This window comes from Pezoporus flaviventris, unplaced genomic scaffold (assembly GCF_033815535.1).
Source record: "Pezoporus flaviventris isolate CSIRO_AGI_PZ_B2104156 unplaced genomic scaffold, CSIRO_AGI_Pfla_v1 ptg000029l, whole genome shotgun sequence".
NCBI lineage: Eukaryota > Metazoa > Chordata > Aves > Psittaciformes > Psittacidae > Pezoporus > Pezoporus flaviventris.
Window position 1 is genome coordinate 12,551,432 of NW_026892577.1, and position 25,334 is coordinate 12,576,765.

The window sequence follows — 25,334 nt, forward strand, 5'->3', positions numbered from 1 at the left end:
TGTTTTAACATTTGTCCACATTTAAATGCCTATCATTTTAAATATATATACATTTTGTTCACCACAAGTTAGTTCAAAAATGTTAGTAAAAAGACAGCATATACGTGAAAGATTCCAATCTGCCTGGGTTTAGGTGTTTTCTCAGTAGCATGGTGTAACTGCAAAATTTATCCAATTAACCTTTAATTAGGAGAAATCTTACGACTGCTGCAGGATTACTTCTATGAGGCAGTTAATCTTTCTTTTCTTCACAGTGTTTGTTAATGTATATTTTAATAGCTAATTAATCTTTTCCAAAGCGTACTACATACAAAAAATATAAAACCCTTGCTTTTGCTTGATGCACTGTGTACATATTAATTCATTAACATACTCCATTTTGACACAGAATTATAGACATACAGGAAAGCAGGATAATGAAAATGGCACTATTATTTTCCAACTACCTGTAGTTGTGAAATTTAATTACAGGAGAAAGCAGTTTATTCTCTCCATCTGCCACTCTGGTTACAATGGAGATGTAAGATTTCCATGTCCCTGCAACACAGGCTTTAAATTCAATCAGGGGACACCTGCTCAGGGGTTCATGCAGTGAGTGCAGTTACTTCTCCACCAAGCCAATTCCCTTTCCCAGGCAGAAAGGGGAATGGCTTCGACCTGTTTACACAACACAATTTGCAGTTTCCAGTGGGGCTTTCTTAAAAACATGTGCCTACACAGGCGGTATTTCTGAAGGAATCCTTGATCTTGAGCCTTCGTTTCAAAAGGAGCCTTAATAAAGTTGTTTTAAGCACCTTAAGCACTGTGTATAGCAAAGAAGGGCTAGGAAAAAATGAAAATCGGTATTTCCAGACTGTTTTCGTGCTTGTCACCGTTTGACCTGCCTCAGGAGTTATGGCCATGATCAAGCCACAGACATTTGGTCACCTGCCTAATTGTAAACTCTGGTATATGCAGTAAATCCAGCGATTTGGAGAGCCGGGACGATAAAACGAGGCCGAGGCAGACGGGCACGCAGGTAACCCCACGGAAGGAAAACTCGCTGGTGGGAGCAGCTCCCCGGCCATACGGACAGACAGCACCCCTGTCACCAGGTCACGCCGCCTCCCCGGCCTCTCGACGGACACTAGACTGCTATCCCTCCCTCCCGCCGCCACCGCTCTCCCGGAGAGAGCAGCTCAGCCGGCTCCCGCGGCGCCCGGCGGCCGCAGCTCGCACTGCGGCGGGCTGCCCCTCAGGGCCCAGCGCCACGGCACCGCCTTCGTGCCGGGAGCTCACCCGTCAGCGGGGAGGAAGGGGCTCGGGCACACGTCGGGGTTCGCGCCCTGTGACTCTTGGGGCGGGCACCGCCACAGGAGGGCGGGCGCCGCCGCAGTGAGGCCGCGCCGGGAGGGCGAGGCGGTGGCGGGCCGCGTTGCCATGGCAGCGCTGCCCCAGCCGAGGGCTTGAGCGGGCGGCGGTGGCCGCTGGGAGAGGCAAGGGCCTCCCCGTGGCCGGCGCCCGGCGGGAGGGGAAAGGGTTAAAGCAGGGCGGGCGCGGGCCCGACGCCGTGGGGGTCGCCTCCGGGGCAGCCCGCAGGCGGGTGTGGGCATGAGCCGCGGCGGGGGCCGAGGGCCGTGGTCCGGGCGTGTAGAGAGGCTGCGGAGGTGAAGCCCCTGCTCCCTCGCCGGGCAGAATGGAGGCTGTTGGCGCCGCAGAGGACGTGTTTTATGAGGAGGAGGAGGTGAACTGCTATGACTTCGAGCCTCTACCGACGCTGCTGGAGGATGAGGTGAGTGAGGCAGGTGCAGGGACGGAGCCGCCGCCGCCGCCCTTGCACTCACCTGTGATGAGGGGGCCTCAGGGGTAGCCGGCACCCCACTACTACCGCTGCTGCCTCGTTCCTCTTGCCTGTGCCGTGGGGTCAGCTGCGCGAGCGCCGGCGCCGGCCGGAGTTTGGGGGTCACCCGGCCCTCCAGGAGCGGCCAGGCCACGGCAGCAAAACTGCCCCCTTGGGGTTCACGGTGTTTTCCTCCCGTGCTTCTGCCTGGCGATTCTGGCGACCAAGTTGGGCGTAGTGCATCCCTGTGCACCCTCTCCACACAACGGCAAAGTCATGGTCTTCGAGTGCAGGGTGTCTTGTAACTCCCATGGCAGCCGTGGGTTAATGCTGGGGTCGGGGAGTGAATGACCTTGTCACACCTGATACTGGGAAATTTCTCATTACAAACGAAAGTGTTTCCTGTAGCTACAAACCAGATTTTTGTACACTCATCTCCTCCTACCCTGTTGCTGTTTGTTCAGTTGCTATGCCACATAACCTGAAATAACCTGTAGCTAAACCCAGTTCTACCCTCAGATTTATCTGTTTTTGTGCGTGGTTTTGCACTTTGTTTTTGTTGCTCTTGCTCATCTTTGTATCTTTCCACATGAAGTGTGTTCCTTAGCCCCCCCCACTGAATGTTTGGGCGGAATGTTTTGTTGGTTTTAAGTTGGTTGGTTGGTTGGTTTGGATTTTTAAGTGGAAATTTGGTAAACCATATATGAGCCATTTTTTCCCCAAATTAGATCTTGCAGACTTTCTTATTTGCTGTGTCAAGAACCCAAACTCAATCAGGACTTAAAAGTGAGTTTTAAAATTAAAAGTCTCTTACAGTGTTTCTTCAGGGTGCAAGAAAACTGAAGGTCAACTCTTGTGCATGAGGAAGGCCTAAGCCCGTTTTTCTCACCTGCTAAATATATACCTTGATTATGGATTCTCAGCAATCATTTCTATTTAGTTGTGAGGTGGGCTGATGCCAACCTCATGAAGTTTAACCATGCCAAGTGCAAGGTTCTGCACCTGGGTCGGAGCAATCCCAGGCACAGCTACAGGTTGGGCAGAGAAGAGATTCAGAGCAGCCCTGAGGAGAAGGACTTGGGGGTGTTGGTTGATGAGAAAATGAACATGAGCCAGCAGCATGCGCTTGCAGCCCAGAAAGCCAACCTTATCCTGGGCTGCATCAAAAGGAGCATGACCAGCAGGTCGAAGGAGGTGATCCTGCCCCTCTACTCTGCTCTCATGAGGCCTCACTTGGAGTATTGTGTGCAGTTATGGTGTCCTCAACATAAAAAGGACATGGAACTGTTGGAACAAGGCCAGAGGAGGGCCACGAGGATGATCAGGGGACTGGAGCACCTCCCATATGAAGACAGACTGAGGAAGTTGGGGCTGTTCAGCCTGGAGAAGAGAAGGCTGCATGGAGACCTCATAGCAGCCTTCGAGTATCTGAAGGGGGCCTGTAGGGATGCTGGAGAGGGACTCTTCATTAGAGATTGCAGTGATAGGACAAGGGGTAACGGGTTCAAACTTAAACAGGGGAAGTTTAGATTGGACATAAGAAGGAAATTCTTTCCTGTTAGGGTGGTGAGGCACTGGAATAGGTTGCCCAGGGAGGTTGTGAATGCTCCATTCCTGGCAGTGTTCAAGAGCAGGTTGGACGAGGCCTTGGGTGATATGATTTAGCGTAAGGTGTCCCTGCCCACGGCAGGGGAGTTGGAACTGGATGATCTTCAAGTCCTTTCCAACCCTAACTATTCTACAATTCTATGATTCCAGATATATTAATATTTTCCATATTCTTGTTGAGAGAATGAGCATGACCTGTCACCTGGCAGCTAGAGAAGTTAAAAGGGCTGCTTTGAAGCATATTCAGTGGGCTTACCCAGGCAACCCAGTGTTTTTTCTTAAAATGTGAGGAATTTAATGAGTGGTTAACATTTGGTTGACACATTTTTCATTGTTTTTGGAACAGATTGTTTTCAAGTTTGTGTGAATTGGCAAAAAGGCTTAGGTGCCAGAAAACTGTGAATGCTTAGTCATTTAGTAGAGCCTGTGATTTTCCTCACTGGACCTGTATAAGGAATGAGGTTGGTGTGTAATGTATGTGGTTTACAAAAGCCAATATGTGAAGCAAGAAGCTGCCTGAGCTGAAGAGTAGGAAATGCAAAGGATGTGGGTCTGTTTCAGATGCCTTGCTTTTCTAGGACTTTGTCTCACACTCCTTAATCTTTAATTTTAAGGTTTTTTGAGAAGTTACCTGTGGTCAATTAATTTGTTTTCTCTTCCTGCTCTCTCTTCCTCTGCCTAATTATATGCTAGTGCACTGTTTTAGATTTTCTGAAGAAAATATAAGAATAAAATGAGAGCTAAAGTGAATAATTAAAGCATGATTGTCTGACCTGTTCACTTTTTGTAGTTATTAAACAGTAATTGCGTTTACAAGTTTATCTTACTGAGATGAGGGAAAAGGCGTCAGCATCTCTGTTACATAACACACTTGCGTTTTCCTGTGATTCAAGTGGACCAACTTTCAGCTGTCCAAGTATAGATGTCATGCCTCACCAGAAGCTTCAGCTTGCCAGAACCTTCTGTGTTGTAGTCTTAAAAGGACTTTTTCTTTTTTTTTTTTTCCTTTCCCTACAGTGAAAACTTTGTTTCTGTATTGGCTTTGGGGATGCAGACTACAGTGAAAACTTTGTTTCTGTATGGCTTTGGGGATGCAAACTAGTCCACTGCATGTCTCTGTGTTTTCAATGCTTCATTCTCTCCAACGGCCTCGCTTTGCGGCAACAGCAGTTTTAGTAACTTAGGTCAAGATAGCGTAATCTTTGGAGAAATACATGGTTTCTGTGGAGAAATACATGGTTTCTGTGAAGAAATTCCTTCACATCCTGGAGCACGGAAAAGAGGAAGGCTTGCATTATGGTTGTGGTAGTGGTGTTTTGCTTTGGTTTTTTGATCTTCACCTAACCATTTATTGCTGATTGAAGCTACTGAACATTCATTCATAGGCCTTTCTTTTTTTTTTTTTTTAATTTTTTTTCCCCTTCCTTTTTCCTTTTTTGTGAGGTTGGGGTTTTTTTTGTTTTGTTTGTTTTTTTTATGTATTGCCTAACTGTCCCATCACCTGGAAGGAAGATAAGTTTATCTGACATGAGTTCATTATTATCTTTTTTTACTCCCCAAATAACCACAAGGCAGAGATGTTTTTGTAGGTTTATGCTATAGATATTCCTACTAATGATTAATACCTGCTTGTAGAGCTCAGCCTCAAAGCTTGTCGTAAATTCTATCAAGTCCTTATTGTGACTGGAATTTGATATTGAGGCTGTCTTAAAGGTTGATTTTATGAGAGTTTAAAATAAAAATAATTACAGGTTCATTGCTTTGATCATAGAATTTCTATTTCTTTTTTCTTTTTTTAAACTTTTTCTTGCCATAGAATTAGCATTTTGTTGTTTCCTTTCCAAGCCTATCCTCATCCTACCTATCAGTTTGGTCAGCTTCAAAAAGCTGGCTTGTGGTCCAGCTCCTTTTCATATGTTAATGTTTTCAGATACAGGAATCACTGTGCTGCCCTTCATGCTTGGAAGAAGTTCACCATAAAGATATGCAAAACCTCCTCATCCACCCCTAAAACATGATGGCAGCATTACGCATATGGTGCTAGGCACAGCACAAAGAAAATGAGATCGTTTGTCTTGTGTACCTGAACTGTAAGAGCTTTTGCTCTTCATTATTACGTAGGACTAAACTCAATGAGCCCAGAGTTTGTGATGAATGCTAGAAAGCACTGTAGTAATACTGCCATTAGTAAATCAATCCATCTCTAGGCTGATGAAAATTAGAATATTGATAGTAGAAGTTAAGTTTCCCAGTCAATAGTAAGTGTGCTTTATTTCCCACCTGGATTTTTTTCTTTGTTTTAGGTTGGGTTTTGGGGCGGGGGGGGGGGGGTGTTCTTTGTTTGTGTTTTTGTTTGGCTGGCTTTTGTTTGTTTGGGATTTTTTTTTTCCCTCATTTATTAAGCATTCTGCTTCAGACTAAAAAGCAAAATAAATTTTTGAACTAGAAATGGTTTTGTGTTTGAAGGCTATTATAAGTGCAATACTTGATTCTCTCAACAAAAAACATGTTAACGAACTGTTAACCTTCCTGTAAATGGTAATCCAAATATCATTTATGCTCACCAGGACTGAGGTATGAAAAGAAAATTTAAACTCTTATTTTCCAAGGAATTAAAAGTTTAAGCCACCATGGTTTTCTGAACTCTTAAGATACCTCACAATCTGTTTTGCTATCTCATACTTCAAGTAATATAGAGCTGCATCTTCAATTCAAGGTATAATTAATATCATTCAGAAACATATTTTATTCTTAATTACTTCATGTAAATGAGACAATATTATGTGTGATTCATAGTGGTATGGTTTGATGTAAAGTAACTTCTGTAGACGCTTCCATTTTTGTTAGTGTATTTCTCCTTACAGGTGGGATTGATGTTTTGTTCATATGATTTTTGTCATTCCTTTATGTTCATAAAAGCTTTACTCTGTAGCTATGGGTAATGTATTAGTTTTGTATTCTAAAAACATAAAAAGGCTTGCTGCTTTGAGCTATGCATTATTTCTGAATATCTTGCCTAGGAAAGCCACATTGCAGCGACTTTTTTTTTTTTTTTGAAAATGGACTCTTCACAGCCTTATTCTGATAGTGGGGTCAAAGAAAGTTGGCTTATAATTTAGGATAGTAACTTAGAAATGAAGTCCAAGAGCTATTTTGATCACTGAGAGCTCTGGGTATAATGGGGAGGCCTAGAACAACCAAAGTGTTTGGTTTTCAGTCAAAGTGTAAGAACACTTTTCCTATGACTTGCTTGGCTTTTGAGTGTTTATTAAATAGTCTATGGAACTAAACTTCACAACAGCATCATTCTTAAGGCAGGCTAATTTAAAGGGTACTCCTTCCGAGATCACAGATGGTAGGGAAAACTGCAGTGAAGACAATTTTTAAAGAGTTTATCCGAACACTCCTGGGAGAACTTTAGGGAGACATGGGTTAAACAAAATGTTTTAACTTAGTCTCTCTGCTTTTACCTCCCTAACTTTGATGCAGTGTTTGTGTAACTCGCATAGCTCCCATAATGTCTTTTTTTTATTTATTTTTTTTTATTTTAAGGATGTTAACATATTACAATACCTTTGTTCAGGCTAACTGCTTCTTGAGAGACTCTTTGTGTTAAGAGCAAAGTCATGCACTTGGTGTTCCTTGGGGTGTTAGTCCTAGAAAGTTTGAGAACTTGCTGGAAAGATTACTCTGAGCCAATTGTGTCAAATGTAATCTACGATACACAAAGTAGTGTCATGAAATCCAGGGTAATTTATTAATTCATATCTTGGCAGGAGAATGTGTCCCTTGCTGATATTTTGTCGCTGCGGGATAGCTGTCTTACTGAGCAAGATATCTGGGCAGTTTGCCTGGAGTGTTGCCATTCTCTGAAGAGTATTGCCCATTCTGCAATCTTCCAGACACTGTGCATCACTCCTGATACTTTGGCTTTTAACACCAATGGCAATGTATGCTTCATGGAACAGCTCAGTGGTAAGTATTTGTGTTTCCAGGCCATTTGTTTTTGAACTGTGGAAACTCATAGTGAGAGACTGTAGGAAAGCATTATATTCTATTCTTAAGACTTGTAGTTAAAATAAAGAGAAAACAAAAACTTGTTTAGGAATGGGTGAGTATAGGTCCATATGAAACTGCATGCTCAGTTTTGTGATTGGTGATCAAAGGCTTTTATGGGTTTTCTTAGAAGATTCATTCTAGTGATTTTAAGACTTATCCAGAAGAATGTGATTTATATCCATTTTAAACACTGTAGAGTATGTATTTGTGTATCTGTGTGCACAAGTCTTTACCTGTGTAAAGCACATTCTTGGGCTCTTCCATTTCTTCTCATTTCACAGATATGTGCTATTTCTAGAGAAATCTGATGTTCAGTGTATCTTGATGATTGTGGCCACAGAGAATGGGGCAATTCTGGTGCATAATCACTGTTAGAAAGGAGAAGCTCTCTTGAATAAGGATTTTTTTGGATTTATTTTAAGTCATGGTTTTTAGAATCAGCAAGTATGATGACTGACTGAGAAATGAATTTTAATATGCTAAAACCCAGTATGTAGTAGCATATGAAATCTTCAGATATTGTAGTAGATGAATGGGGGGATGCTTAACTTAAAATATGACTTCTGATTTCAGGACAGGCATAAAAGCATGTCACTGTCACTGTTCCCTTTTCACATGACCCATCTCAAAATGATGGGTCTTGAGCTTGTTAGGAATATTACAAAACAAAACAAGAAACCCTAGCTCTTGCTCTGTAGTCCTTGTTAAAATTTTGTCAGGTTGTAACTAGAAGAGCTGTTCTGGTCTGTATACACACTGCTCAGGTTATGTTTTCTTTAACCTAATTTAGTTTTAAATCTATGTCAGAATAAGTGTTTATTCTTTCAGTGGAAATCTACATGACAGTAGTTAGATAAAAATGGGGTAAACTAACTTTGCAACAAATGAATATTTGCTGCCTTCTTTAGAATTAAAGATAGTATATTAAATAAGCATGTAACATCAAAAAATATAATTAATAAAGATGAAAATATATCTTTATAGTTGTTGTTGTTGCATTTGTTTTGTGCTTAAATTTCCCAAATATGTGAGTCAACTTTTAGTTCCATGTTAATAGGGTAATGTGGTATCAGTTTCCTTTATTTTCATGAGCTTGTCATAACTTGAAGTTAAAAACAGATTTGTATTCATAAGGGTATGTGAAAGACTTAGTGAAGAGAATAAATCTGGTGGATGAAAAATTGCTACTAGGAAAGAGAAAAATCAATTTCTTCTTCTAATTGAATAGCTGGCAAACAGTTGATCCTTGTATTTGCTGTATTCAAGTGCTTAAAATGTGGGATAACAAATTCCTGTGCAAAGCAAATGGACAAAGATTTGGTTCCCTGAAGTCATGTTCGTTTCTGAGGGAGGGAATTTTCATTAGTTCTCTTTAAAGAAAGTTGTGTTTTCCCTAGGACTGCAAGAAGTTATGTATATATTCTGTTTCCCACATTCATGGTCCACTGTCTTTCACTCTTTTTCTTCCCTGCAAATCTTATTCCTATTTGGTCAAAATAAAGTTTGCTAGATAGGTACTTGGGGACTTTGTCCTTTTTGCTTTCCTATAGTTAGCTATGGATTTATTCTTCTTGAAGAAAATTATAACCTCTGGATTTGCTTGCCAGTGAGAGAAAATGAACAGCCTGTCACCTCTCTTTAGCAGCAAGTTCTGCTTCCTGCAGGTTCTGCGGTGCTACAGTGACAAACATTCAATAGGATGTTCTGCCAAGGGCTCTGATATCCTGTCTCTTCAGATCAGAAAAAATTCCATTGTAAACATGATAGTAAAAGAATACAGCAAGCTTTACTAGTGACATAAAACTATATGCTTGTACAATCTTTAAAGTATTCTGTGGAAAGAAAGGGAAAAGGTAGTGGGGAGATGAAAAGAAGGAGCAATAGTCTGGAGAGGAGAAGAGAGGACAAAACATCTTCTGTCCATTAGTTCTCTTACTCTTCTGCCTCCCCAAATATCAGAAAAAAAATAAGGGGTGCTCTCTTTTTCAGTGAGAAAGTAGATTCAGGAGCATAGTAAGAAACTAAATCAGTTAGTGGCACATGGATAGTCAGCCATGCCAGGTAGCTGCAATGTATGACTATGTAAAAAAAAAAAAAAAAAGACCAAGTGAGTTTAGTATCCTCACAGTAAAAGAGCTTTGCATTTCACTTCTAAAATACAGTCACAAAAGCTTTATTGGACCTAAAGCAGTGGTGAGTATACTACACCTGTGAGCATACCCTTTTTTTTCCTTCCCTTTTGAGAAGAGAAACTTGCAGTCTTTGCTTGTAAGTTATCTCAATCATCCATTGGCTTCACAGAAGGGTAGACTAGGTGAGCAGAATATGTAAGTGAAAAGTAGGAGTTTAGTCTGGCACTTTTTTTTTTAATCCCCTGATGTCATTTAGTGGGGTCATGTGACTTCAGTGCAGTGTGATAATATATGCCTGGTTAGATGCTACAGCAGCATTGATCTCTCTTAAGGTGTTCCTTTCTTTCTTCTACCTCTTTATTCAGGAGTAGTTACTGCAGTAGCTCAGTTCCCTGCTAACAGCACACAAGTGGGGAATGTGTTTCCTCAACTCTTTATCATAATTAAAACAAACTAAGCAGAAGGGTCAAGGTTCTAAACTAGTTGGTAGATGAAGAGGCAGTTAGCTGTTCAGGTTGGTTTTGTGCTTGAACCCTTATCACCTAAGTCTGCAGTGTAAAACAGTGAATGGAAATGTCCCATTAATCAAATAAAGCCTGCAAACCACAGCTGAGCTGCACTAGCTTAGGTGATAACTTGGTCTAAACATAAATGTCTGAACGCAAGAAGTGGTTAGGTGTGGAAAATGTATTTCTTTTGGGGTGTTTTGTTTCTTAGTAGGAAAAATATGGTATTTTGTTACAGGAAGTTTGAAAACAGCACTTTGTTTTACTTACAGTACTAGAATCATGGATAATAACTTATTTGTATATCAGGTGAGTGAAGCAAAATACTGCTATACGCATAGTTTCTTTTGTGTCCGATCTGAGAATATAATTAAATTTATATCATCAAATTTGCTTATTTTTTAAACAAATGAGACTATTAATTTCTAATCTGACATGTTTCCTTTTGCTTTCAAAGATGATCCAGAGGGTGCCTTTGTTCCACCAGAATTTGATATCACGGGTAACACTTTTGAGGCAAGTTCAAAAATTTATCTGTAAAATAGAGGGGGGTTTAATCATTTCAGTACCAAATGCTCAGCATTCCAAATGTATAATGTTAACACATTTAAAGACTGCAAATAGTAAATTGTGATGTTTAGATATGCTTTGTGGAAATAAAAAGTAAATGTAAAACGCTGTATTAATGTTCTGTATAAACACATGTTCACTAACTGTTAGGATGTGAGAATCTGTTTTGGCTGAATAATGTATTGTCCTAAACCACAGCTGGCCCCTACTATGTTCACTGGTATCCCTCACTGGTTACATTTGGTTGTTTGGAGACTAGCCATGAACTTTTATGACTAAATATAAAATTCGTTTGCCATCCTCTTCAATAAAATAATTCATGGAAGGGTAATCAGCAATTTTATCTTTGATTTAATGAAGAAACAAATTACTATCTGTTGCTTTACAATGCACAAATGCTCTACATTGTTAAATTAAATTAGATCAAATTGTTTATACTAATTCATTAGCCTCCCAAGTCAACCATCTCATTGCATGCTGAAGGAGTGCTTGCTTGCTTAATGTCCTTTTTTTTAATACAGTATTTTTTCTGACATGTATTCTTAGATAATTCAAACTTGTTCAATTCAAGGTATAAAAAAAGATTCTGTTTCTTTTTAGTTCAACACAAATACCTTTTACTTTTTGTAGTTATAGCCTTCATGTTTATTGTTCTCTGTTTCATCGGTGGGGGAGGAGGGAAGGATAAGTGAACCTTGGAAGTATGTAGTACTACAACTAAGAAGAGAATGCTAAAGCAGGAAGGGTAGTATTACAGAGTAGGAAGTATTACAGTGTTTGAAGGTTATAGATGCAACATTTCTCCATCCTGCTATGCTTTATTAATGTAGATAGGCCAACAGAACTCTAGTGATTTTTGTGCTCACTCTCGCCCCACACCCAGGCTGGGTTTTTTTGGTGGTCTTTGGGGACAGGGAGCCAATGTGGGTGAGGGGGGTGGTTAGGAGGTGACCAGTTTTGCAGTTGAACTGGGCAACTGCAGTAGTTTTTATATTCAGGTTTGGTTAGGAAAGTAAATCCCAAAGTAACCCAAAAGTGACTATTTTTGTTTTCTTTATGTTGTATGTCTGAAACTGGACATACAACTTTTTTACATAAATGCGTAAGATTTTACATAAATGTGTTCTCCATCCCTTGCCCTTTAACAAGCCTCAAAGATTCTGACACATACATGTACAAGACTTGTGAGATTATTTACTCCTCTGGCAAAATCCCTTTTCCTCCCAACCCTGTCTTCCTCCTCTAGTAGTTGCTGAACTCTTATGCAGGTAGAAAATAGATTCACTGAAAGAGGTTAGAAGACGAAGGGGATGGAACAAGGTGAAATGAAAGTTTGGGAAGACTGTGTGAATGCTAAGTTACCTGAAATTTTAGTTCTCTCTGATGTACAAGGTCGTTGTATCCCTCTTGGGTAAAACTCATCTGTGTACAGGTTTATTATTGAAGTCTTCTCTTTCAGCAGTACGTACAAACTTGTTAAATCCCAGTGAAACCCAATACCAGCACAGCATAAACAATTATATGGTCAGCGAAAGGTGTTTGAGTCAAGAGTGACTCTAAACATTGACTCTTTAACTTTTTTTGCAAAGGTTGATGAAGAAACATGAAGGTACACACTTGTGTATGTGCTCTGTCATGACATGCTCTGTCTTGTCTGTTATGAAGCAGGGTAAGGGCCAGGTACACTGATTTCTGTCCGTTGCTCCAGTTTCATTATCTGGCAAGTTGAGGAGCCTTGCAAAGCAGGGAGAGCAGTGCTACAACAGTGTTCTGTTGCTTCAGCTGTTTCTCATTGACCATCCTAGGGCAGTGCACAAGACTGAGAATCTAGGGCTTTCCCCTTTGTTGAGGCAGAGGTGTATTATTTTCTTCTGGGATTTGTGTGCATTTTGTTAGACAGTTGTGAGATTCTGAGTATTTGTGGAAATTTCAAAGCTGTACCTCTTACTGCCTGTAGATTTTAGTTGATTTTTAAAATTCAAAAAGTACTGAAGTACTTTGGTACCAGATCAAATTCTGCCAGGGATTCCACACTGACCTCATTTTGCTTTTGCTTCACAGTTTCTAACACCCACAGTGGGTTAATCCTGTACTTCTTACAACGGTTTTATAATACTGTAATCTTTCCAAGGTAGCTGTTTCCTTCTTGGTAGCAAAACTTCTGTTTTTCAAAGGTATTGATACTTTTGTCTATCCCTCACCCCTAGTTGTAACATCTTCTGCAATAGCAGAATAGCACGAGTTTATATGTATCTATCTGAGGAAACCCTGGGCCCTTGTGCTTTCTTGGTATTATAAGATTCTCTATACTATATCAATAAGCTGCCCTTTTTACAGCGGCATCAAATCTTTTCTGTTACTGCTTGCTTCTTCCTTGGCAATTACCTTACTCAGTTGTTCTTTGTTGAAGGAGTGTTTTTGCAGCTGTTTAGCTGCTTTGTTGAGAGCAGTGAAAAGCAGTGTTTGTATTGAAACTGTTCCATTTCAAAATAAAAAAAAAAAAGCTATGGAACAGCTAATTATGTTCAGGAAGATCTTTGACAGACTATTGCCCCAGTGTCAAAGCTCAGCTGATTTAAAATACTTATGTCAGCCAGAGGTTTCAGTTGATTTGAGTGTGACTTACTTTGTTGTTTCTAAAATGGAAGCTCACAGTGAGGTTTGTATAGCTACTGGATGACTTCTTCCTCTTTAAACTCTAAAAGAAAAAAAAAATAATTAAAAAATCCTCAAATAAAGCTACACTTACTTCAACAAGAGGTGTTTTGTTTCCTGCTTGGTGAATTACTGATCCAGACTTCTAATGGAATAGTGACTCCAGTCTAATTAGTTACTAAACTTAGCTGACACTCACAAGCATACAAGGGTAATAGACACGGAAACAAATTGAAATGCATTACTGTCCTGGTGTCTGAAACAACACTATTATAAATTTCAGTTTTTAGTTGGAATTTCAAATAGCAAGAGATTTAAAGCTTCATCCAAATGACAATGTGCAGGACTGAAAAGTAATTGATTTCATGTGGTTTGCTTTAGACTTGTGACTTGTTTTCTGACCTGCTTTCTATTTGTAAAGTGGGAATAATAGCACTAACTTCAGTTACTGTTGAGAAGTAGGAAGGTAAAAGCCCTTCAGGGAGTTGTCAGCTTCAGTGTCGGGCGTAGAACAAACTTTTTAGAGAGAAAGATATTAAGAAGGAAGTAGCTGTGAAAGCGGCTTTTTGTGCCAACAGTGAAGTTGATGTCATCTACCTGGACTTGTGTAAAGTGTTCCACACTGTCCCACACGATATCCTTGTCTCTAAATTAGAGAGACATCAATTTGATAGATGGACTGCTTGGTGGATAAAGAACTGGCTGGATGGCCGCACACAAAGAGATGTGGTCAATGGCTCGATGTCCGGCTGGAAACCAGTAACGAGTGGTGTCCCTCAGGGATCGGTGTTGGGACCGGTCTTGTTTAACATCTTTGTCGCTGACATGGACAGTGGGATTGAGTGCGCCCTCAGCAAGTTTGGTGATGACACCAAGCTGTGTGGTTCGGTTGATACACTGGAGGGAAGGAATGGCATCCAGAGGGACCTTGACACGCTTGTGAGGTGGGCTGATGCCAACCTCATGAAGTTTAACCATGCCAAGTGCAAGGTCCTGCACCTGGGTCGGAGCAATCCCAGGCACAGCTGCAGATTGGGCAAAGAAGAGATTCAGAGCAGCTCCTCAGAGAAGGACTTGGGGGTGTTGGTTGATGAGAAAATGAACATGAGCCGGCAGTGTGTGTTCGCAGCCCAGAAAGCCAACCGTATCCTGGGCTGCATCAAAAGGAGCGTGACCAGCAGGTTGAAGGAGGTGATCCTGGCCCTCTACTCTGCTCTTGTGAGACCTCACCTGGAGTATTCTGTGCAGTTCTGGTGTCCTCAATATAAAAAGGACATGGAACTGTTGGAACAAGTCCAGAGAAGGGCCACGAGGATGATCAGGGGACTGGAGCACCTCCCGTATGAAGACAGGCTGAGGAAGTTGGGGCTGTTCAGCCTGGAGAAGAGCAGGCTGCGTGGAGAACTCATAGCAGCCTTCCAGTATCTGAAGGGGGCCTATAGGGATGCTGGGGAGGGACTCTTCATTAGGGACTGTAGTGACAGGACAAGGGGTAATGGGTTAAAACTTAAACAGGGGAAGTTTAGATTGGATATAAGGAGGAAATTCTTTCCTGTTAGGGTGGTGAGGCACTGGAATAGGTTGCCCAGGGAGGTTGTGAATGCTCCATCCCTGGCAGTGTTCAAGAGCAGGTTGGACGAAGCCTTGGGTGATATGGTTTAGTGTGAGGTGTCCCTGCCCATGGCAGGGGGGTTGGAACTAGATAATCTTAAGGTCCTTTCCAACCCTAACTGTTCTATGATTCTAAGTGTGACTGAGCTTTCCAACTGGTGACTTCTTTAGAGCTGCTAACCTGTGGGGTTGGAGGAAGGATTGCTGTTTCTGAATGTCTCAAGAGTCCTTGAAAGGACTGTGTTGCTAAGTGGTTGGAGAAGCATTTAATAGGTGTCCTGGTTTTGGCTGAGGTAGTTATTTTTCCTCCAAGTAGCTAGTACAGTGCTGCGTTTGGCTTGCTGTTCTATGACGTCTTCCTCTTCCTGGTGTAAAGCATGGTCGCAGTGCAAGGGAAGAAAAGGCAGCCAAGCAGGTACTGGTGGTTTCTAGGACAGCACTGAGCTAAAACAGAGAATCTCCTATGTATCTATATTCATTTTTTTTCTCTAACTACTGTTAAGGACTGGCTGCTGCAAAGAGAGAGGAAAATAGGAAACAAACTTTAGAGTTATGATCCATACTGTAACTGCAAAGAAAAGCTGAATTTCCATACAGCACACTTATTTTCACTTTTATTCCTAATGCAAACACAGGTATGCAATGTGGCTGTGTTCAGTAAAAGTCTTAAAGCCTTCTGATGGCTGATGCTGTCACTTGTCTGCATTGATGCAAAGATCTCACTTTCTGCTTCTCTAAGCTGGAAAGTGTCTGTATTTGCTATAGCAAGTACTGACCACTTTTTTGCTCTCCTAGAATCTTGAGCTAGAATTCAGTTAGAAACATGTCAAATATGAAGACTAGTCTCTTGTTTTGTAATGTTTTACCCATATGCTATTATAGAGAGCAGTATAGAATGTGAATTTTTCTGTTCTGGAAAGACATCAAGAAACTGAGTTGCAAAAAATACAGATTTGAGGCTACTTTTAAATTTTGCCTGCTTGACTATGTACTGTGCTTGTCAAACAATTCATCTTCGGTATAAGCTGAGTCCCAGTTCTCTCCTCTAAACAGGAAGAGCTTTAGCCACTTTCCTAATGAAAATGGTTCCTATTTCATTTTCTTGCCCTCGAAAATACAGTGATAGACTTGTGAAATTTGACCGATTGGAGGCCCAACAGGAATAGTTAAATATTGGTGAGTTCATTAGTAGCCTTGTTTCTGTCACTACAATACAAGTTTGCCTCAGGTTAGAAACACTGACTGTCTCACCAGTTTCAAATAGCTGTTTGTCTGCCTCACAAAACTGCCATTGAGTGTGACACAGAGGTTCAATTTATGTAGAGCCCCACATTTCTAAGATATGAGCTTTCAGTGAGATGAAAGACCGATGTCTGCAATGTGTGAGCTTGCATTTATAATCTTTTAATAATGTGGCTGTTCAACTTTGCTTGTTCTAGTGAACCTTTGTAACAGAAATCAATGAATTTTCAGTGTGCTCTTTTTTTTTTCCCTAATATCTAAAGCAGACTGGATAATGCTTCTGCTTAATGACTTCTTCCATTATATAGAGGTGATAAAATGCAGTAGTTCAGAAACCTCTGTATGCAGCAGGATTAAAACCTTTCAGAAATAAAAGAATTGGAAAGTAATACAGAGCTGAATACTACCTCAAAGAGAAGGGGAAAATACAGGAGAGAAAATGGGAGGAAAGTGAGTGTCACAAGCCTCTATTTTCTCATCTAGAACTTACTCTTTTTGCTATCACAGCTGGAGTGGGGTATGCTGACCTGGGAAAGAATCAGAACCAGAAAAGGCTGAATACTACTTGTCTCTTTTCTAAGAATGTGATAGCTGTTGACTTTCAGTTCTCAGTGGGTTATAGTTGATTTATATAAAAAAAATAAGTCCAAATATCTCAACAACCTTGAAAATATGCAAAAGTTGCATAACTAGTGCTAATAGAGACAAGCTAAAATATATTACTGGGTTTTGTGGTTTTTTGTTGTTGGGGTTTTTTGTGGGTTTGTTTTTTTAAACTAAGTAGCTAAGATTCTTACAGCTTATTCCTATGAAATGTGACAAGGCAGTTGGATTGAGATATACCATATACATACAAATATTTTATATACATATGAATGCATAAATTGAAGTGCCAAATGGAAACTACTGTTCTAGTTTAGGGAATAGATAAAGAAAGGAAGGTTCAGACCATACATATATGTTGGGCCTATTGAAGAAAACGGCTGACAGTTTGGTGCTGCAATATTTCTCAATAGCTGATCGTTACTGAGCTAGTGCTCAGGTCTCAGCTGTTGGTCCTTCTCTAAATATGAAAGCCTTCATCTTTCTCCCAGATCAAAACATCAGAAGGTATAAAGAAAGTCTTGCCTTTGCCATTTCTCTGGTCTTTTAAAGCAGTACCTTTTGAATGCTGTGACTATTCTGCTGTTCTATTCTTTCTTTAGCTCTAAGTGCAGGAGGAAAAAAGAAAACTTTTTGCATGTTCTCCTAGAGGGGTTTTTGGGTTTGTGTTTATCTGATGGGGGAATAAGTCTTTTGAAACACTTAGTGCCTTTTTTCCTGAGTTCTGTTTCCCTTAGTTTCATGAAGCCTCCTCTTGAGACAAATTCAGTCTAACAGCAGCAAGGCTTGTCATCAGCAACTGGTAACTTATCTCCTCCTGTAGTCTAAACCATTCTTTCTTCTGAGTGTTTTTTAAAGCTGTCTTTTCCTTCAGTGATAAAAATAGATTACTGCTATTTAGTTACCTGTACCTCTGCTGTGCTATAGAAGAGGAAATGTAAAAGCAAGAGCACAAGGATTACAGCATCAGCCCAACTGAGACTCCATTCAGGGATTTAGTACTGGGCGAATATCATCCTTTAGCACTTTTCCACAAAGAGATAACCAAAGAATATCCCCCCCCTTTTTTTTTCCTCCCCACAGCAGCCTGTTTTTTATGTATAGAATATCTTAAAGTTTCTAACTTGATTATCTCAAAAACCTACAGCTTGTTGCTTAGTTCTGGAGTTGGGTTTGCAAAGTTATCATACTGGCCTTTTCTAGTAGGCTTTATGAGTGTATTGCTGGTATTTTTATAGTTTTGCCTCTAAATGTGAAACAGCTTTTCACAGACTGATTTATATTTTTATCAGGAATAGTCCGTCTCTTTGGCGGAAAAATGTCCTCAGGAGAGAAATGACTGAACAGGTTACCTGCTCAATGAAAATACATGGAATTCTAGGTTTCTTCCTTACTCAGCAATAAGGTTCCCTTAAGAAGGCACTATTAAAGCTAAGATAATTTATTTAAGATTGAGGAGGATTATTCACTGATGTAGAAAAGCATATTGGAGGATTTTGGGGTTGTGAGGGAAAGATTGGTAGTAAAAAGAGGACTTTTGTATTCTGTCTTAAAACAGTTGGTTCCTGTAGTAGTTGAAATTTACTCTTTTAGAAGCCTGAAGATCTGTGTTGGATAAATTTGCAGGTAGTTTCTATCATAAGCAAAAATCTATGGAAAAGGGGACAGATTGTTTGTTTTCTCCTGTTACACTTGTGCAGTGTCATAAAACTGTAGGCTTCTTTAGTATTAAAGACAAAGAAAAGTTTTGGATCAATTGTTTATCTTCAGCTTCTTCCACATAAAGTCTTCTGATTAGTACTGATACTTTCTCAGCCACAGATGAAGTTGTCTTCCTTAGTCTTGGTAGAATTACCTGTCAGTTTCTGGTGCTGCCCATTCAAACTTTTTCTTTTTTTTATGTGGAGCCATCATCATACTGGTCTTACTGGCAGAACCTAATTTCCTATCCACTCTCCACTTTTTTACATCGTTTACTCCTTAGAATGTTAGAAAATGCTTTTGAAATGTTAGAAAATGCTTTTGAAATGTTAGAAAATGCTTTTGAAATGTTAGCAATGCTTTTGAAAGCCTGAACCTTAAAAGTGACATGAAGACCTCCAGCAAAATTATTCCTTGTCATTACTTCGTATCAGAAGATTTGATTAATTTTATGTCTGTTTCACATGGATATTCAGTTCACTGGAAGATCCATGGTCATTGCTAGACTGGATCTGGAGGCTTTATACTCCCTTGCACAATGACAAACAATTCATTTTTAGCATTTGCATGAACTGCATTTACAGTTTGCTTTTCACCGGTGTATGAGAACATTCATGAATATCTCCTTCTTTTGAAAGGTTCGGGAACTGATTGATTTAGAAGGAGTTGTCAGAATGGGCAACTTCCTAATCTCTAGATAAAATTTTTCAGGATTGTAATAAAATGGTTGTCACTCACACATCATTCTCCTTAGTTACAGCATTTCAAAAAAGCTTCACAGAACAGCTGAGAATACACTTTTGAAACTAAGGATCTTGTCTCCTGGGAAAAGCATTGCAAGTGACTTAGGCTTTCTTAAGTGACTATTGGAGACATTTTTGTGTAAACCTGTTAGTATATACATATTCCAGGATTCTTGAACTTTCAAGCCCTTTTACCAAGTTAAAGTAAAAAAAATAAAAAAATAAAAAAAACATAAACAAAACCCACCACTCAAACCCATGCAAACCTCCTTTCCCATCTCTCAAATTTTAATGGCAACAGAGGTGGCCTTTTTACTCAGGAATGTTGATTTAATTAGGTTTTCAATAAGTGCATGAATGAAGTACCTATGTTACTCTTTCCTTGTAAAATACTACTTGATTATGGGCTGTACGCTTCAAGCCCTGTCATGTGAGTTCTGTGCCTGTGTAGAGAAGAAGCAAGGTTTACTTCTGCAGAAATCATTCCCCAGTGAAACAATCAAACAAAAACAACAAAAAAACCCAAACCCAAACCAGCCCCAAAAGCACTGCCACTACCACCAAAATAGCAACAAGCAAACCACAAATCATTCCTGATTGTCCTCCACTGTTTGCATTCCTTATGCATGCAGTGAGAGCTACCTACTTATTTGCTATTTCAGTCACCTACTGCTGTTGTGTGAAAATTCATGTTTTGAATGTGGTCTTTAAGATATTACGCAGTTGGATCAGTTCAGAAGTGTTTGGCCAGCTTTTTACATTTGCTGTTCATCAATGATTCTTGTGTATGTTCCTTGTAAGAAAAAATATATAAACAAAAAAAATCTACTTCAAAGAAAAGTGAAATGGTTACTTCACAACAACAAATATTTTTACCTGTCAGATTTGTGATGTTATTGATCCATGCCATGGTAAAGGAACTGGGATGCTATTTGAGTAAATTGTCCCATAGCGTTCTTAACTGGAAATGCTGCACTTCAGTTTTTTAGCTCCAAAATGTGGAGTTAAGCATCCCCCAGTGCAGAATTGTGCAAATGATTGACTGGCTCAGAATGAGAGACTTTACCAGTAGGCACATTCTCTTACATTAAAGATAAAATTAATATACTTTTTTAAACAAACAACTTCAGTAACTATAAGTTAATGAACTTATATGACATCACATTTGCCATATAATGAAAAAAAGCTTAAACAGTTGAAAGAAGACAGTTAGTCTGCTCAGAATGCATAGAACAGTTACCCAGGCTTCCTTATTTCTATGCCTATAGGGGATAAATTTTGTTAGTATAATTAAGTGATAAGTGAATTACCTATGGTGTATAACTTAAAAGTAAGGAGGTTAATGGCTGATAAACCTTAAGGAGAGTTATGATACATAAAACTCTGTTTCAAAGGCAGTTCTAAAAAATAGCATTGTTTAAGAAGCTTTAAAGATAAGTGTGTGTAACTTTTGCTATCTAACCTCTGAGGTCTCCCAGCAGTTTTACTGCAGTGTTCTTCCTTACCTGCCATACTTCTACAGTCCTGCAAGAGAGGAGTAATTGGTGTACCCATCTGTGTTGGGATGATGATTTTTGTGATTAAGGGAGCCTTAAAAATGGGATGGAAATGTAAGAAACCTGTTCTTAAGTTGTGTCCTCAACCTGACAACGCATGAGTAATTTCATGCACATGGCACGTTTTAAATTTGGTCAAGTTTCTGTGTATGTTCATCTTCGAGTGACTTCTTAAAGGGACATGAATGTTTACAAAGGTGGCTGCCAGTGGCTTAAGATGTATTGTAGTCTTCACTACAATGGGTAACAGCTTCTTGAGGTACAGTTGAAAAGTTTTTGTATTTTCTGACTCCCCTTTCTTCTTTATGGGGAGTTATAAAAAAAACCCCTCAGAATATCCAATAAAAAAATCTCAAATAAGAATGTCCAATAGACTAGTGACCAAGTTGACAAATCATCAGTAAAATGAATTTCCAGGACCAGATGGTGAAACAGAATTCATAAAAGAAGCAATTATTTACAGTAATAGTCTTTAGCCTGGAAAAGAATGCCCTGAGGGAGAAGCTCTCCTAGAAATCTGTGAAGTATGCCATGGCTACAGCCATAGAGTATTTGCCAGCCCTGGTATATGAAGAAGTAGGTGGCAGCAATGAGTTGAACACAGGTTCAAAACTCATTGAACAAACTCAAAACAAGAGGGAATGCTTCTTTGTTATGCAGTAAGCTGTGGAAATTCTTGCAGCAAAGCACATATGCAAAAAAGATGTTTGTGGATAAAGCTTAGACAAATTCATGGAGATAAAACAGTTGTCATGGACCATTATAGAGAAAAAGCCTGCAACTGTAAAACAGAGATTAGAGTGATGTGTAGAGTTTGCCAGTTCAAACTGAATGTTATAAATAGAAGTCACAAGAAACCAAAATAAAATGTAGGGACTAGACAACATTTGAGTCATAGTATATCTGATGCATACTCTTTCCAAGTGCATTTGTATTTTGCTTGGTTTACTTCTCCTTTTTCTCCTAAAAAGCATTGCTTTTTAGGTTGTATCCATGAAGCCTTGCTTGTGTTTTGTGGTGTAAACTGGTTACCTGATGTTTGCCTGAGAACATAGTAAAATGTTTCATTTAGTTGTTAGATAAATTAAAAGGCAATTTAAGAGTTGAAATGCCTGCATACTTCAGCTTGGAACACATTATTTGAGAAAATCTGACGTGTGGCTGAATTTTTATGCCCATTTTAGAAGGACTATGACAGTCTTTCAGGGAAAAAAGAATTCAAAGCTAAGTAGCAACTGTAGTTAGAAGGGACAAACTGCAAATAGAGCTGTGGTTGAAAATGTTGTTTTTCCAGCATTTGCTACCAATTCAAGCTACAGTATATGTTTTGTGAATAGTGGTTTAGCACTTTTAGCACATTCTGCAAACTAATTATCTACACATCCAAAGTGCCAAATGAATGAAAAGCTAATGTTTCATACAGCACCTTTCAGTAATTACAGTTATGCAGAAAAGCATTTAGTCTCTTTGTAAAGAAGTATTTAAAATAGCCCTATTTCCCTTTCATTTTGTTGCAGAAGAATTTTACTGTCTGACTTTCTTTTGCATAAAAATAGTGCAATTTAGAATACATTGAAAAAAGATTAGATAAATATGAAATGTTTTCTCCCAGTAGTAATTTTCTCAAGCATTACCTTGAATTTCTTTATAAAACTTTGAATTTTTTAACAACACTGAAGCCTTCATTAAAGGAACCTTTAAATGCTTTGAATTGTGAAAGGGTGGAAGCATCTCAATAAATAAAAGAAAAAATTGCAAAGTAAAATAAGGGTCAGATATGAATGTCAAAACCAAGAACTGTCTTATACTATTTCTGTAGCTTGTCATTTAGTCAAAAATGTTTTACAGGAAGTAGTAATTCTATTACAGTGTGTCTTATTCAGTTCAGTTGAAGACCTACATTTCTGAACTTAGTGAAATCACAATACAAAATGTAAATGGTCATTATTCATAATTGCAATATGCTAAATGCTTATGCAGTCACTACTCAAAAGCTCTTTTGTCAGCTTTTTTTCTGCAAGTATGAGTTCTTATTGAAGACTACTTCATTAGCCCTGCCAGGCAGTAATACAACGGAGCCTCTGTCACACTCTGCGTGGAGCTTTTACTTCCTCTCTTGATCTTTTGCTTTGCAGATTTTAAAACTAGAGTGGATCATTACTGTTCTCTGATTTAAATGGTCATAAATTGGCATGCAGCAAGGCAGCTAACTTTTGATTGAAACTGACAGAGGCCTTAAGTATAGATCACTTATAACATAGAATTTTAACACGATGATAGAAGCTGTCCTCTCCCTTGGTGAGTGCTTCCAGCAAGTGCTGATGACACTCAGCTATGTGGTACAGTCAACATGCTGGAGGGAAGGGATGCATTCAAAGGGACCTTGACATTCTTGAGAGGTGGGCCAACACAAACCTCATGAAGTTCAGCAAAGTGAAGTGCAAGGTCCTACACCTGCGTCAGAGCAATCCCAGGCACAGCTACAAGTTGGGTGTAATTGTGAAGACGTTTTGGTTTAATTTTTAATTCCTTTGAATCTTTTTTGAAATGCATGCTGTTTACGAGCTATTAATGTTGTTATCCTGTTGTGCAAAAGTTCCTGTAATTCAAAAACTATTCTTAGCTAGATTTAAAATAGGTGGGGTTTTTGGTGGGTTGGGGGTTTTGGGGGCTGTTTGGTTTGGTTTGTTTTTTTTTTTCATAAACTAAGGAGAAAAACAAAACCCTCTTAACTGCTTAAGAAAGTTCCTAACTACCAGTGCAGTACCAGTTTTTGCTTGACTTCTGGGAGAAGTAAAGTTGTTTGCTGCTCTTTCCTATTAGTTTCTAACTCTCCTTATAGCATACTAAAAAAACCTTAGACTAATTGTGAGTTTATTTTCATTGAGAGTAGTCCCTTATAATGAGCATTAGATATTTTGTACTTATTAATTTATTTATTTATTGCATTTACCATCTTGCTTTCCCAGACAGTGAAATTTTCTTCCTAAAACTAAACAGTCTGGTAAGCAGAATCAGATTTGATCCATAAACTTGGGGAATGCCCCACCTAGTGGATGATCACTAACTCATTTTCTCATTGCTCCAGTTCAGACAGGAGACTTAAGGTTATTTTTGATTACATACTAACCATGTTTACTGTCAGCTCAGGAAATTGAATAAAAAGCTGGATTTTCTTTTGCCCTTTTCTTGCGGAGGTGGTGGTGGCAGAGGAAGGGAAGTATCTCAACAGAACAATTTTCTGTCTGGGTGAAGAAAAACACCTTTCTTTAATATGAGTCTCACCTTCCTCTTGTACAAGAACAGATGCAGTGAGCTTTAAAACAGGACAGCAAAATGGAGGGAGTGGAAGCCTATCTGCTTGTGTCTGAGATCCTTGTGCTTTTGAAGGCAGACTAGGGGATACGAGTTATACCCCACTGTGCACAGAAATTATTAATTGGGAAGAGAGGGATGAGGTAATATGTTGCTTTGCCCTTCCTGTTCCTGTGTCCTATAATGTCCATATACATCCTCCTGTGGGTAAAAAAAATTGTCAAAGGCAAATTTTTTGTTCCCTCAAAGTTAAATTTCTCATCTTTCTGTCCTGCTTTTGGTGTTGGTGTTTGAGTTGTATGTAATGAATTCTATTTCTTCTGTATTATAAGAATTTATCTGTGATTTCTTATAAATTTATTACTGAAAGAGGACTGGATACACAGTGCATAAGAATAAACAAGAGTTTGTTTGGAGTAGACACTACATTCTATAAATTAAATCAAATGCTGAGGAATCACGCATCTTTTGGAGAGGCTTAAGCGTACAGCTAATGTCCAAATGATAAAAGCAATGCCTGTAGACGTGTAAAATACTACTTTTGAACATCATAAAAAGAGGAGACAGAAACAAGAATCTTTTGCAGCCATATTCTAGTTCACAGAGTTTCCCTGAAGTTACTGCTTGTTTGCTAAATTCCAAACAGGGAAAAAGAAATGTGTGAAGTTAAGCTGACAATTTGAAGTAAATTGTTTTTAATTCTTACTTCATGGCTACATCCTGTCTTTTGATGTGGGTTGTTATGGACATGCCAAGTGTTACAACCTTATGTTTCTGTAGGCTGAGTCTTGGTTGCTTTTTCTCTTTTCTCCCCCTCCCTTTAATTTCTTTTTTTTTCCCTAAGAATGAATAAGATTAGAGTTGTTTTTTGCTGCTGCTACCTTCATTAACCTTGGCATTTCTATAAATAGAACACCATGCTAAATAAATACAAATGCAAGATTTGCTGATGGCATACCAGTGTAATGTGTTGCTTGCTTTTGCCACATGATGTAAAAGCACATAAGCAATATATTTAAGGTATCATCAATGAATCTTGGAGTCAGTTATATAGTCGATGTTACAGTCTGAAAACAAATTTTCTGAAGAACACAATTCTACCCATTCCTGGTGTTAGAATCAGCACAGGGAGGCTGACATTGGTTATTCTGTTCAGAAGTACCTCCTGAATTCAAAGGTTGCCCCCACAGTACATTGCGTTATTTTCATCTCGT

At 39.3% G+C, this 25,334-nt stretch overlaps 1 protein-coding gene across 3 annotated transcripts in view; it reads left to right on the top strand.

The window, feature by feature from the left end:
- Positions 1-1,555: 1,555 nt before the first annotated feature.
- Positions 1,556-25,334, top strand: part of KNDC1 (kinase non-catalytic C-lobe domain containing 1) — a 69,740-nt gene continuing 45,961 nt past the window's right edge. For 2 of the 3 annotated variants that reach the window (XM_061459066.1, XM_061459067.1), the window contains exon 1: positions 20,777-20,859. Coding sequence is in view for 1 of the 3 variants with exons in the window: in XM_061459068.1 (XP_061315052.1) it covers positions 1,676-1,771; positions 7,204-7,402; positions 10,582-10,640 (354 nt within the window). In the remaining 2 variants the exon portion in view is untranslated. Of the gene's footprint in view, positions 1,772-7,203; positions 7,403-10,581; positions 10,641-20,776; positions 20,860-25,334 lie in introns of those variants that run through there. The other variant, XM_061459068.1, reaches the window with a different exon arrangement.